Source organism: Aethalodelphis obliquidens, unplaced genomic scaffold (assembly GCF_003676395.1).
Source record: "Aethalodelphis obliquidens isolate GAN/ISIS:26980383/991018 unplaced genomic scaffold, ASM367639v1 scaffold3, whole genome shotgun sequence".
Taxonomy (NCBI): domain Eukaryota; kingdom Metazoa; phylum Chordata; class Mammalia; order Artiodactyla; family Delphinidae; genus Aethalodelphis; species Aethalodelphis obliquidens.
The window spans coordinates 27,664,843-27,678,712 of NW_020837947.1; the positions used below are offsets into that span (position 1 = coordinate 27,664,843).

The window sequence follows — 13,870 nt, forward strand, 5'->3', positions numbered from 1 at the left end:
GTGTGTGTGTGTGTGTGTGTGTGTGTGTGTGTATGTGTGTGTACATACTATACATACATACATAATCACTATCAACTGTTCAGTTGAAAGCCATGTCCTTTAAGAGAATGACCCAATAGAAGACATTGGTACCCTGTTATCACAAAGGACATTCCCTTTGTATCTTAAGCCACTGGAAAGGAAAACTTGATCAATTTCCTTAATCACATCTAACATTTCCAGTAAGAGATAAACCCAATGATAAAGTCCGCCCACACACAAAGCCCATTAATGTAGCTTATAATTTTAGAATTTTGATCAGGTGTATTTTATCACTTTCTCTCAATTCGGAGTTGCCCAAGTTATTTAACCAGAACAGATTTCCTTTTTAGCCCTTTAAAATTCCCACATAACTTTTTAGATTCAACACCACATGTAGATTAAGTAGATTATACAGATTATAATCTTATAAGAATCTTAGATCCAACACTGAGTGGATCCTGTGTCATGTATAGTCCCAGCCCTGTGCTTACTTGTTTCATACCATCTTCACAAATTATCCTTTATCCACACCTCCGCCTGGCAAAATCCTCCCTATTTTTCAGTCTGACACACCTACCACTTTTTCCATTAAGCATTTGCTATCCCCACATCAGAACTTGTCTTTGTTATTATCTCTCTTCAGAATAATGTCACAGTCAGTTTTATATTACAGTTAATTGTGAACATATCTGTCTCTGACCAGATTGTAAGCTCCTTGAGAGCAAAGACTGTCTTTGGTCATCTTCGTATCTCCTCCAGTGGTACCTAGCTGATATCCCTGCATATAGCAGGTTCTTGGTAAATGTGGATTAAGGTAAAATAAGCATCTGCATGACCACATACATAGTAAGTGAAAATGACACTTTCTGCATTTCTGAAATCCTGCTGATCAAAAGTTGCCAATCATAAGTTGTGTTCTTTGGATAAGGAATGTGTAAGACTACAAATCGCCTTAACAATAAGTTCTGGGTAGCTTATTGTTACACCAAGGAAGTGTGAATATCGGTGTGTTTAGTTTCCTGTCTGCCCCCCATTGCTGTTTTGCCCCGTGGAACGGTGCTCATCGATTTGATTGCATGAATTCTTTGTTCAATTCCAGCACTGTATCGAGAACAGCCTCCAGAGGTAAAGGAGCGATCCCCTCCTTTAACCCCTAAGGAAAAAGCCAAAATGGAAAAAGCTTTTTCAGCTCCACAAAAGGTAAATGTTTGCAAGACTATGTATTCCACGTACTTTGATTTTCACTCTCTCTGGATGAAATATTACTTTATTTTTCATGTTTACATCCTTCATTGTTTACATTATTATTTCTTCTAATATTGGCATCAACATTTTGAAATATATAAGGCAAATATTATTATAACCATTTTCCAGATAAGGAAACTGAGGAGGCTCAGAGAAATTAAAATAAACCCCAAGTCACAGCCCAAGTGATGGGACGAGAACCCAAAGTAGAACTTGTGACTTTAAGTGTGACGCTATTTCCACTCTCCACGTTTCTGTAACTGTGATACTGACACTGTCCTCAGCCCCACCTGAGGGGTCCACATTTATGCTAACAATGACTGGGGCTCATAGACTAAAGATGTCATATCTTCCCGGATCATTCCTCTTAACTTGCTAGGAATTTTAAATGCTTTCAGGTTAAAATAAATACGGATCTGTTATTAGCCAGAGAAATGTCATGTTTTTTCACCCTATGCCATCAGCTCCCTCAAGGATATCAGGCAGAATTCTGATGTTGGTAGTGCTTTGATAGAAAAGTTTATAAGCACTGTACCACCATATATATTACCTTATTTAACTTATTTTATTATGTGACATTAGCTCTTGCCTTAGACTGAATAACTTCAGTTCTTTTTGACTCCATGAACTAGCAGGCATATATATATATATACATTTTTTTTTTTTTTTAACAAATACCATGTCGTGATAGAGTTTTTTGACAGTTGAACCTGTCATGTATCATCCTGCCATTCATTCTATATTTGTTGAGTGCTCACTTCCATGCTAAGCACACTATTAGTCCTCACTGAAAAAAGACTGAGTAGTCAATGCACCTGGCCTTGAGTAGCCTACAGGCTGGTAGGTGAGACTCCTACAAGCAGGTGATTCCAGCACACTATGGTAGGAGCTGTCATGAAGATCTGTGCATGATGCTTTGGACACACACAGGAAGAAACACTCTAAATCTTCTCCAGGGAGTCCAGGAAGTTCCCAGAGGAGGTCAGGCTTGAGCTGAGGCTTATAGGATGAAAAAGTATGTGTTAGGTAGATGATCATAGGAAAAAACATTCTAGCAAAGGGAATAACTTGAGTAAGGTGTGGTATAGTATGGTTGTGTTTGGTGAGCATGGGGTCTGATGGAAAGAAGGATAAGAGAAATACAGGAGCCAGGCCTAGTGTGCTCTGCTCAGATGCTTAGACTGTAGCCCTCAGAGAGAGGGGATTCCCGGAGAAGGTCACCCGGGGAGTAACATGTACAGATTTACAGGATGAAAATGCCATTCTAGTGGTAGCACGGTGGTTGAGTTAGAGGTAGCTGAGACCTGGGGCAGGGAAATTGGTTATGAGTCCATTGAAATAAAATACAAAAGCCTGAACTAGTGCAGATGTGGAGGGTTGTGGTCATAAGGTAAAACTGACAGGATTTTGTGATTGAGTGGATGCGGTTAGTGAAGTTGGAATCTAGGCGTGTGCTAAGGGCCCTGACTTTATTATACAACTGCATGGATACGGTACCACAGAAATAATAAAAGAGCAAGGAAGATTTGGGGAGATAGAGACAGGGAATGGTGGGAGTAGGATGTGATGAGTTGTTTTAGATATCCTGATTTGTTAGTGGTGTCTGTAGGGCTCCCAGGTAGAAATATTCACTAGGAGGCCAGAAATTCAGGATTGGAATTTCAGAGAACATAGGGCTTCAGAATACAGTGGGAGAAGTTAATGTATCCATTGTATTATATCAGGAAAGTTGAAGCTTGTAATGAAGGAGAGAGCACAGGAGAAAGAGTTCTGAGAGGAGGCGGCCAAGGACAGAATCCCAGTGGAACACTTACTGGTATTCAATATCTAAGGGACAGTCAGGTGAAGGGAAGAAGATTAAGAAAGAGTAATCAGGGCTTCCCTGGTGGCGCAGTGGTTGGGAGTCCTCCTGCTGATGCAGGGGACACGGGTTCATGCCCCGGTCCGGGAGGATCCCACATGCCGCGGAGCAGCTGGGCCCGTGAGCCATGGCCACTGAGCCTGCGCGTCTGGAGCCTGTGTTCCGCAACGGGAGAGGCCACAACAGTGAGAGGCCCACGTACCGCAAAAAAAAAAAAAGAGTAATCAAAGGGGAAGGAAAGAAGTGGCCTGGAAGCCAGGGGAAAATAGAGGTTCCAGGAGGGTACAGACAGGAGTGTCAGAAACAGGCAGTTAGTTAGGGTCTCAGCATGTGGACATCAGGAGGATCCTGACACCTTTGCACTAGTGTCATGGATTCATACTAGTAGGAGGATCGAAGAGTAGAATGGGCCTCAGCAAGTGAACTCGTGGAAGTCATTCCCAGAGCCTCTTCACTTGAAGGAAGGAAGAAAAAAAAAAAAAAAAAAGTCAAGCAGTGGCTGGAGGGAGACCTGGTTCCAGGAATGACTTTTTAAATATTGGAATGACATAAAATGATACCCTAAGGAGTCAAAGCCAGTAGGACAGGTTCAGGTTGAAGGTAGATAAAGAAAGCACACATGGATCTTAGAGGAAGCAGGAGGTTTTCATTGGGAGGACAGGTTGATAGGTTAGTCTTGGCCTAGAGCAGTGGTTCTCCACTGAGGGTGATTTTTGTTGCGAGGAGACATTTGACAATGCCTGGAGAAATTTTTGCAGATATCTGCAAGGAGAGGGGTACTACTGGCATCTAATGGGTAGAGGTCACAGATGTTGCTAAACATCCTAGAATGCCCAGGACAGCCCCCTCAGTGAAGGATTAGATTGTCTGGCTGTGCTGAGCATAGAGCATCAGCCCCCCTGCCGAGACAGGTAAATGTGGAAGAGGATGCAGGTAAGTTGATAGCGTGGAAGTCTCGAAATTGAGGATATCTTCATGTTCTCCAAAACTGAAAGGAAGGTCCACTTCAAATGTGATAGGAGTGAGATAGGAAGAAGAGTAGTGACTGTCAGAATACCTGTAAGGACAGCAGGAGCAGGGGCTCATGCGGGACATATAAGGAGATTCCTGAGTAGTTCTGGGAGCTGCTATTTGGATGCCATAAAAATCCAGGTGACGTCATTCTGGATTGAATGTGCAGTTGGGTTTTTTCTCAGTAGCACTTAGCATCTAGGGCCTAGCAGTGGAGAAGGCAGATTTAGTCGGATGCATAACTGGAGCTGTTGGGGGGTGGTGATGGGGAAGAAGAGGATAAGAGGCTCAGTAACACTGGTCAGACAAGTCACTGGAGTGACACACCATGGAGGGTCACCCGGACCAGAAAGGACGTGCAGTCGGGAGAAGACCAGCAGACTTAGAAAGCAGGGTTCTCTGCAAGCTTGCAGCAAGCCACCCACGCCCAAGTGGCAGCAGGAAAGTGTCAAATGGGAAAGCAGTTAACAGACTGGAGCTATGGCCTGTAAAGCCAGATAAAGCTAGACGGGCTTGAGCTCCTTAAGTCATACCATTAACTTAAACCTAATTTTTTGGAGAACAGGAGCCATGGTTACCTTCCCATCTATGGAGAAGATACCGATGTACTATGCAGAGCAAGAAGGCAGGAACTCATTAAAGGACTTTGTAAGCCAACTTTTCACGACAGTGTGAACTGCTGCAATGGGGGCTCGCCTGTAATTCCAGGTTTTTCTCCCACTAGCTGAAAATAAAGTGGTTTATTTGCTTGGTTCCAAAAAAAATTCTGTAAAGCCAGAAATTCTTTCACTTATTTAATATTATGTATCAGATGTCAAGCAACCCAAAGTTATGGTAAATCCACAGAGTTGTGTATAAGAGCTGGAGTGAAATCAAAGGACGTGTTATTAGAATTGAGCTGGTCAAGGAATTAGGACCCAGACTATCGGGCAGGTTGTTCTCTTGGACATTAAAATTCGAGGATGGTTGCAAGAGTTGGGATGAAGAGGACACAGGTGAACCTGGAGCTGAAGTTCTTAATTCTTGTGTTAGAGCAGATGTGCCAACCTTGGCTTCACATTGAAGTCACCTGAGAAATTTTTTAAAATAAATAAATAAATGTCTGTCTCCATACCCACAAATTGATTTAAGTGGGTTGGAATGGGACCTTGGCATGGGTAGATTGCAAAAGCTTTCCAGGTGATTGTAATGTACAGCCAGCATTGAGAAGCATTGTGTTAGAGTGACCACAAGGTCCAAAGGTAACAGCTGCAAAGATAAATAGAGGGTGTTATAGCCAATGTCAAGGCACCCAAGGAGGAGCGCTCTTAAAGTATAATAGCCTAAAATCAGCAGCAAAGAGCTAAGAGGAGGCCAGTATTAATTCCAGCCCCCATGGTTCACGGTTGGGTTCTGTGTGAATGAACAGCTTATGCTGCAAAGAACTGAAACAAAAACAATTCTTGGTAAAACTCCAGTTTCAAATCCAGCAAGGATTTATGGTGATGGTTGCCTATAACAGTATGGGACTACAAGGGATACAGTTGAAAGGACTGGCATGAAATGTGGCTGTGAGCAAATGTTGCATGTATATTAGTATCCATTGTTTGGAATTCACCAGATTTAAGAATTTAGGAAGATGCTAATATAAATTTAACCTAAAGACATATAATGCAATGAAAGCATTTATAACATCGGCATAGAGTCGTCGTGACAGCTAACAAGACTTGTAGTCTATGTCAGGAACTGTGTGAGATGCTAGGAAAGACACAGCCTTTACTTGTAGTGGCTTACTGGCTTACTGGTATTCCCAACTCTGCATCATGCTGACCTTTGAAATTAGGGTTACCTACCCCCCACCTTTGTATATTCCTGTCCAACAGCCTCGAGCTCATTCTGCCTCAGCCAGAGGAGATATAAGGAACTCTGTCAGTGTCTTTCTGGCTGCCTCTTCCTGACATGCCTGTGTTCCTGTGGATGGAAACCTCTTACCTGCTTCTAAGACTCCCCAGTTCTCACTGCCTGTGCCACGCTCTACTTAGCAGAACTCACTGCATCATAGTCTTAGTTTAGACTGTAATCGATTTTTTAATTCTCTGTGCCTTTTCTTCTCACAGACTGATCTCCATGCTTGAAATAGACCTTTATATTCATATTCCAACAGACAATTCTTCAGATATCCAACTTGACCCTTGAGGTCTGCTTCAGGCTATCCCACTGCTTCCCAAATCCTAATTCTAATAGATCTCAAAGAACTTGTAGATATGCAAGTAAAACATTTAAAAACATAAAATAGGTAAAGCAAGGAAGTTGCAGAGGATAAGAATACATTTAGGGAAGGAAGTAGAAAAGTTTTCATGGAGAAGATGGAGCTCGAATAAGGCTTTAAGTTTTAAGATGCAAGGATTTCTTTTGTTGAAGAACATGATTTGATCTGCTTTATCTGAATCCATGTGTTAAAGTAGAATCTTACATATATGTATTTAACTTTACATGTGGAATGTACCACATGTATAGTTAGACAGTATTTTGCTTCCCTGTGGGAGAAAGTGTAAAGAATGACCTACACGTACGTAAGAAGTCCCTGGGAAACGTTAATGTCATCCCAGGTAACCAAAATGCCTTGGGTACACTCTGAGTCATGACACAAACAGCCAGCCCTTGAGAAATGTGTAACTGGGCTTCCTTAGCACCTGGCATAGTTGTATTTCTTCAGTTTAGTTTCTTTATCAGAATATGTTATGGTTTGATTTTTATCAAGATCCTGCCTTATAAACCTACCACAAATTCTATCAGATGTTTAATTTCATGTGCAAGTTTTATTTTTATTATCATATATAAGGGTTTGGTGTTTTTTTTTAAAAAAAGAAGGGCATGAAAAGTGATCTGTGATAAGTGACTAGAATTAGGGCGTGGGAGGGGTGGGTCCTAAGTTCGTAGAATTATAGAATTGATGACATGGAAGGAACCTTAGAGATCAACCCTGGTGATTCTAGTCAACTCCTTCACTTTGTAGATGAGGAAATCAGGGTAGATCCAGGAAGGTTATAAGGGGTTTGTTCAGAATGACCCTCCTGGTTGGAGCTCGGCCTCCATGCTCTCAGGCTGGTGCCCTTTTTCCTCTACCACCTAGTCAGCAACACAGGTAGACAGCTGTTACCTGCACAGCCAGCCACGTTTTGCTTTTTTACCTCCCTGTTTTATGTTTGTTTCATTGTACCCTTTCTTCATGTGGAGGTCTTTAGAATTGTATTGTCTATACTTCTTAAGGAAAAAAGGAAAGAAACCTCCTCAGTAGTTTTTTTTTTTCTTTTTTAAGTTATTTCTATTCAAACTATAGAATAAGAAGTAAAATTATACCTTTTGGTAGCTGCTGAATCTCCTAAGTCCTTCCAAGTGGAACACACCTGTTCTGTCGCTAAATGTACCAGGTACCTTCTAACATTTCGTCTGGGTCTTTGAAGTGTTAGCGGGTGATGGCAACATTTGACTTCTCCACTGCAAGAGGAGGGGATGGGCCTTGTTCGTTACTCTCCACAATTGGCTAGAGAATCCCCAGACAAATTAACCTGTACCACAGGGGTATAGGAGAACGTTTTCCTCAAGCTCATTCCAGAACATTTTTATCACAGTGTGCTGTAAATTTGCATCTCTTAAAAGGAAGAAAATTGCTGCTATCAGGGAGGAAAGAAACTCAGAAGGTTTGGGAAAAAAGAAGTGCTGACAGTCTTAGTTTATTTGTGTTTGTATCATGGACCATTTCTTTTTTAGGCTCTTTATTTTTGATAGCCTAAGCATTAATCTGTAGCATTCATTTATTTGGGGAGGAAAATTGTCATTAAAGTTCCTTGTATAAAAATTTTAATTAATTTGAGGATTTACACTATAAAAGTAATATACTTTTTTTTTCCTTCATTGGAGTATAATTGCTTTACAACGGTGTGTTACTTTCTGCTTTGTAACAAAGTGAATCAGCTATACATTTACATATATCCCCATATCTCCTCCCTATCCCACCCCTCTAGGTGGTCACAAAGCACCGAGCTGATCTCCCTGTGCTATGCAGCTGCTTCCCACTAGCTATCTGTTTTACATTTGGTAGTGTATATATGTCCATGCCACTCTCTCACTTCGTCCCAGCTTACCCTTCCCCCTCCCCGTGTCCTCAAGTCCATTCTCTACATCTGCATCTTTATTCCTGTCCTGCCCCTAGGTTCTTCAGAACCATTTTTTTTTTTTTTTTTAGATTCCATATATATGGGTTAGCATACGGTATTTGTTTTTCTCTTTCTGACTTACTTCACTCTGTATGACAGTCTCTAGGTCCATCCACCTCACTACAAATCACTCAATTTCATTTCTTTTTATGGCTGAGTAATATTCCATTGTATGTATGTGCCACATCTTCTTTATCCATTCATCTGTCAATGGACACTTAGGTTGCTTCCATGTCCTGGCTATTGTAAATAGAGCTGCAGTGAACATTGTGGTACATGACTCTTTTTGAATTTTGGTTTTCTCAGGGTATATGCCCAGGAGTGGGATTGCTGGGTCATATGGTACTTCTATTTTTAGTTTTTAAGGAACCTCCATACTGTTCTGCATAGTGGCTGTATCAATTTACATTCCCACCAACACTGCAAGAGGGTTCCCTTCCCTCCACACCCTCTCCAGCATTTAGTGTTTGTAGATTTTTTGATGATGGCCATTCTGATTGGTGTGAGGTGATACCTCATTGTAGTTTTGATTTGCACTTCTCTAATGATTAGTGATGTTGAGCATCCTTTCATGTGTTTGTTGGCAATCTGTATATCTTCTTTGGAGAAATGTCTGTTTAGGTCTTCTGCCCATTTTTGGATTGGGTTGTTTGTGTTTTTGATATTGAGCTGCATGAGCTACTTGTAAATTTTGAAGATTAATCCTTTGTCACTGGCTTCATTTGCAAGTATTTTCTCCCATTCTGAGGGTTGTCTTTTCTTCTTGTTTATGGTGTCCTTTGCTGTGCAAAAGCTTTTAAGTTTCATTAGGTCCCATTTGTTTATTTTTATTTCCATTTCTCTAGGTAAAAGTAATATACTTTTATATTACTTTTATATATTATACTTTTTTATATTTTATATACTTTTATATTACTTTTATATATTTTAAAACTCATAGTTTTAAAAATCCAAACAATAAAGAATAGTGTAAATGAAAAATAAAACTCCTCTGTCCTGCTACTAATCATGTTTACTCTGTTTCTTGCATATCCTGTTAAAAATGTTCTCTGCATATGTATACATACATGTCTATTCATGTCTGTTCTTTGTTTTGATGAAACTGTGATCATACTTAATATTTTTATTTCGCCAATATATCTTGGACATCTTTTTTTAATCTCTTGAAGTATAGTTGACACACAATATTAGTTTCAGGTGTGCAACATAGTGATTCAGCATTTAATAAATACATTATGATCACCACAGTAAATCTAGTAGCCATCTGTCACTATACAAAATTATTACAGTGTTATTGACTGTATTTCTTATGCTGTATATCACATCCCTGTAACTTATTTATTTCATAACTGGAAGTTTGTACCTCTTAATCCCCTTCACCTATTTCACCCAATCCCTCATTCCCCTCCCCACTGGCAATCACCAGTTTGTTCTCTGTATCTATGAATCTGTTTTTGGTTCGTTTTGTTTGTTCATTTGTTTTTTAGATTCCACATGTAAGTGAAATCATAGGATATTTCTCTTTCTCTGTCTGACTTATTTCACTTAGCATAATACCTTCTAGAACCATCCATGTTTTCACAAATGGCAACATTTTCTTTTTATGGCTGGGTAATAGTCCATTGTATATATACCACATCATCTTTAACCATTCATCTATCAATGGACACTTAGATTGCTTCATATCTTAGCTATTGTAAATAATGCTGCAGTGAACATAGGGGTGCATACGTCTTTTTGAATTTGTGTTTTCTTCAGGTAAATACCCAAAAGTGGAATTGCTGCATTATATGGTAGTTCTATTTTTAAAACCTCCATACTGGTTTTCCACAGTGGCTGTACAAATTTACATTCCCACCAACAGTGCATAAAGGTTCCCTTTTCTCCACATCCTTGCCAACGCTTGTTATTTTTGGTCTTTTTGAGGATAGCCATTCTGACAGGTGTGAGGTGATATCTCATTATGATTTTGATTTGCATTTTCCTGATGATCACTGATGTTGAGTATCATTTCATGTACCTGTTGGCCATCCGTATGTTTTCTTTGGAAATGTGTCTGTTCAGATCCTCTGCCCATTTTTCAGTTGGATTGTTTGTTAGATATTAAGTTGCATACATTATTTTGAATATTAACCCCTGTCAGATGTATCACTTGCAAGTTATCTACTCCCTTTCAATAGGTTGCCTTTTCATTTTGTTAATGGTTTCCTTCAGTGTGCAAAAGCTTTTTAGTGAGATGTAGTACCATTTGTTAATTATTGTTTTTGTTGCCTGAGAAGACAGATCTAAAAAATATTGCTGAGACCCATGTCATAGTGTTTACTGCCTGTGTTCTCTTCCAGGCGTTTTATGGTTTCAAGGCTTACCTTTAAGTCTTTAATTCATTATGAGTTTATTTTTGTATATGTTGGATATCTGTTCTTATTAGCACAGACAGTTCTGTTCTTTTCATAGTTTCAAGGTACTGAGATGCCCTATTGTCTTTTTCTTAATACCTAAAATGCCCAGGTTCTTTTTAAATTTCTGAAAATGCTTGGTTTTCTTCTTTTTTTAATTTCTAAAAAATGAAACCCATGATAGAAGAGTACTTTCTACCTTCAATAAATTTTTCAGTGTTAACGCAGCCAATTATGTTTTTGTATAAATGCCAGGTGTATAGTAATAATTACAACAAGAATGTTAGATTATTTCTGTGAATGTGAAGAGATTAACTGTGATGTTTTATTTTTCTTTCTCTAAAAACTCATTAAATGAATAATAGTTATTAGTTTTTCTATTCCAAGATAATTATTAAAATATCCATTATAGCTCATCTCTTCATTTGAGAAAAGTGTTTTTGTTATTTTCAGTATTTTGCTTAGCATATAAAGTCAGTAAGAGCAGGCTGGGTTAATTCAAAAGAGCTGGCTTCCTAACTAAACTGCATACTCCAGTTGTATTCAGAAACAGCTGTTTTCTTGTTTAGTCCAAAACAAGAGCACAGAACCCCAAAGCATCAGATAACTCCATTGTGGTTCCTCTTCCAGCCAAACACATGCACACAAAATTTTACATTGATAATTCTGTCAACCTATCAGGAAGACAGTAGGCAATGAATAAGTTGCCTTCAGTGTGCATGTGTCTGCTTTATTCTAAAAAACATCTAATTTTTATTTACCCTCTTCATCCCAAAAGTAGACAGTTTATTGAAGCCTGGATTAATTGTGCTATATATCACTATTTTCAAAAATCACTTCATATAGAAAAAAATTTTTCCCGTTTACTTCTCCATGTACCAGGAGTGCATCTGAATTATTCCTAACCATGGGAATTATATGATTTTATTACTGTGTTAAAGTCCAACAGCAAATTTATAATAGACAGTGGTAGCAGATTTTCCAACTACCTAAAAGTTCATGTGCACTAAATCATTGAATACAATCATAATTATTATTGCCTTCCTCCGAATGCTAAAGAATAAAATCAATTTATATATTTTTTACTTTAGTAATTCATTTATCAAAGAAAATACAGTTGATTTAATCGCTAATTTATGTTAAATAGATAAAAATTAATATATGCTTAGATTCACTTTAAAATTCCAGGAATATGTGAAGTTTTCTTTATCTGAAGAGAATTAAGGCAATATTTTATCTTACAAGTAAATTAAAGCTAAAGTGCTTATTGGTGTCCCTCAGTGCAGATGACACTGATACGTATTTCTTTTTTCTCCATAATTTGGCTCAGTAATTTATAAATATTTTGAGGAAAAATGTTAATTTCAAAAAAAAAACGTTATTTACATTTGAAAACTATCTTTTAGTCTAGAGAGTGAATGGGACCCCGATGATACGACAGCAAAGCCAGTGTGAGTCACCTCACACGCACAGATTCCACTCCCAACAATAAAGTCCCTAAACGTTCTACAAGGAGGAACTCTAAAAGCTTCCAGAATCTCTCCTGCCCTGCAAGGAACCCATAAGGTTTTGACTCTATCACAGGCCTGGTAAAGTTTTACTACTCATTCTCCTCTTACACCATTGCCTCAGCCATTGTCCATGCCAAGTGTACCTCAGCCTGTGCTTTGTCTCTTCCCCCGCAGCTGTTTTTCTTGCTACTTTGGGCAATGCCCCTCCATGTTTCCAAGACCCTCTCACCCTCAACAGAGTTAGACCCCACAAACTGCTTGTCTTCTCACTTTATCTCTCCTGGGAGCAGGACCTAGATCATTGCCAGTGGTTCTGAAATAAAGGGACTGTGAGATAATCCCCCCATAGTCTCTACCGCAAAACTAGGTTTGGGGAATGTTTCATTTTCTTGATGTCTTCCTAACTCGCATTACTTAAGATTTGTACAGAATAACATAAGGGCAAAGTTGTTTTCCAGTTTAGCAACCCACTGATTATTCAGCTGGTTTGAGTCTCTGAGCCCATCCTCCATCACGTCTCATTTTCTTACACAAATCTTCCATGAAAACTCAGTTTAGAGAATAATATAAATTCTCAGTAAAGACTTGGTAACTGTTTCAATAAACCATTGATAAGTATTTGTAGGACTCCTTCATGACTCTGAGAAGGCAAGTTTGGATTCTAATCTTTGAACGATGAGATACGTGAAAGCATAAAATAAGTGATGCTGTACTGGATTAAATCAATATTCCCCTTGGTCCATACTCTCTCCAACAGTGACTTTAAGGGCCGTTTGATAGAATAATACAGTGTTTGCTCTCCATGATGATATTTGCAAGTTAACCTAAATATCAGTAATATCCCTCCTATAAGCTATTACAAATCTAAAATGTGAACCATGTTATTGGGAAAGCTTCCCACCAGTCATTCCTAGTCATAAATTGCCCTTTAGGTAGTGGCAGAATTGATTGTTATCAGTCCCCCTGTCTTCTGACTTGACAATCAGCATGACCTTTTTTCATAAGTTCTCTGATACCCTAACTCTGCTGTCCTCTTGTTTTGTCAGGCACTCCAGGGTTTCTCAGCCTTGGCACTATTGGCATTTGGGGCTTGATAATTCTTTGTTGACGGGGAATATGTTGTGTATTGTAGGATGTTTAGCAGCCTCCCAGGCCTCTACCCACTAGATGCCAGAAGCACTAACCCTCTCCAGTTGTGACAATCAAAAATGTCTTTCAGACATTGCCAAATTTCCCCTGGGGGTCAAACGGACCCCACCCACACCCCACAGTTGAGAACTACTGCTCTATTTTAAGGAAACTTTGCTTTCATTTTCCCATTACGTGCACATATATAAGTAGTGATGTTGGAGTTACAGACTACCCTACTTAAAAACAACAGCTTCATGTAAAGATGTATCCAGCTATGTGAGGCTCAATGTGATGAATATGATTAAGATGTCTCTTAATCAGATTCAGATATCTCCTGACTACCATTTATTTCCTTTGCTTAAGAAACTTAGCTGTATGCTAAATCTTCACAGAGACCATGGAAAATTAACGGTATGCTAATGTTATTATTATTATTACTTAGCAATCCCAATAATGTGGTCATAATTGTCCCTGATTTTAACATGGTTATCCTTCAGC

The 13,870-nt window shown here is 39.0% G+C and overlaps 1 protein-coding gene across 3 annotated transcripts in view; it reads left to right on the forward strand.

Annotated features, from left to right (window-relative positions):
• AHI1 (Abelson helper integration site 1) overlaps positions 1-13,870 on the forward strand; it is a 215,619-nt gene that overhangs the window by 153,720 nt on the left and 48,029 nt on the right. For all 3 annotated transcript variants that reach the window (XM_027085763.1, XM_027085773.1, XM_027085784.1), the window contains one exon: positions 1,121-1,221. In XM_027085763.1, the coding sequence (XP_026941564.1) occupies positions 1,121-1,221 (101 nt within the window). The remainder of the gene's footprint in view (positions 1-1,120; positions 1,222-13,870) is intronic.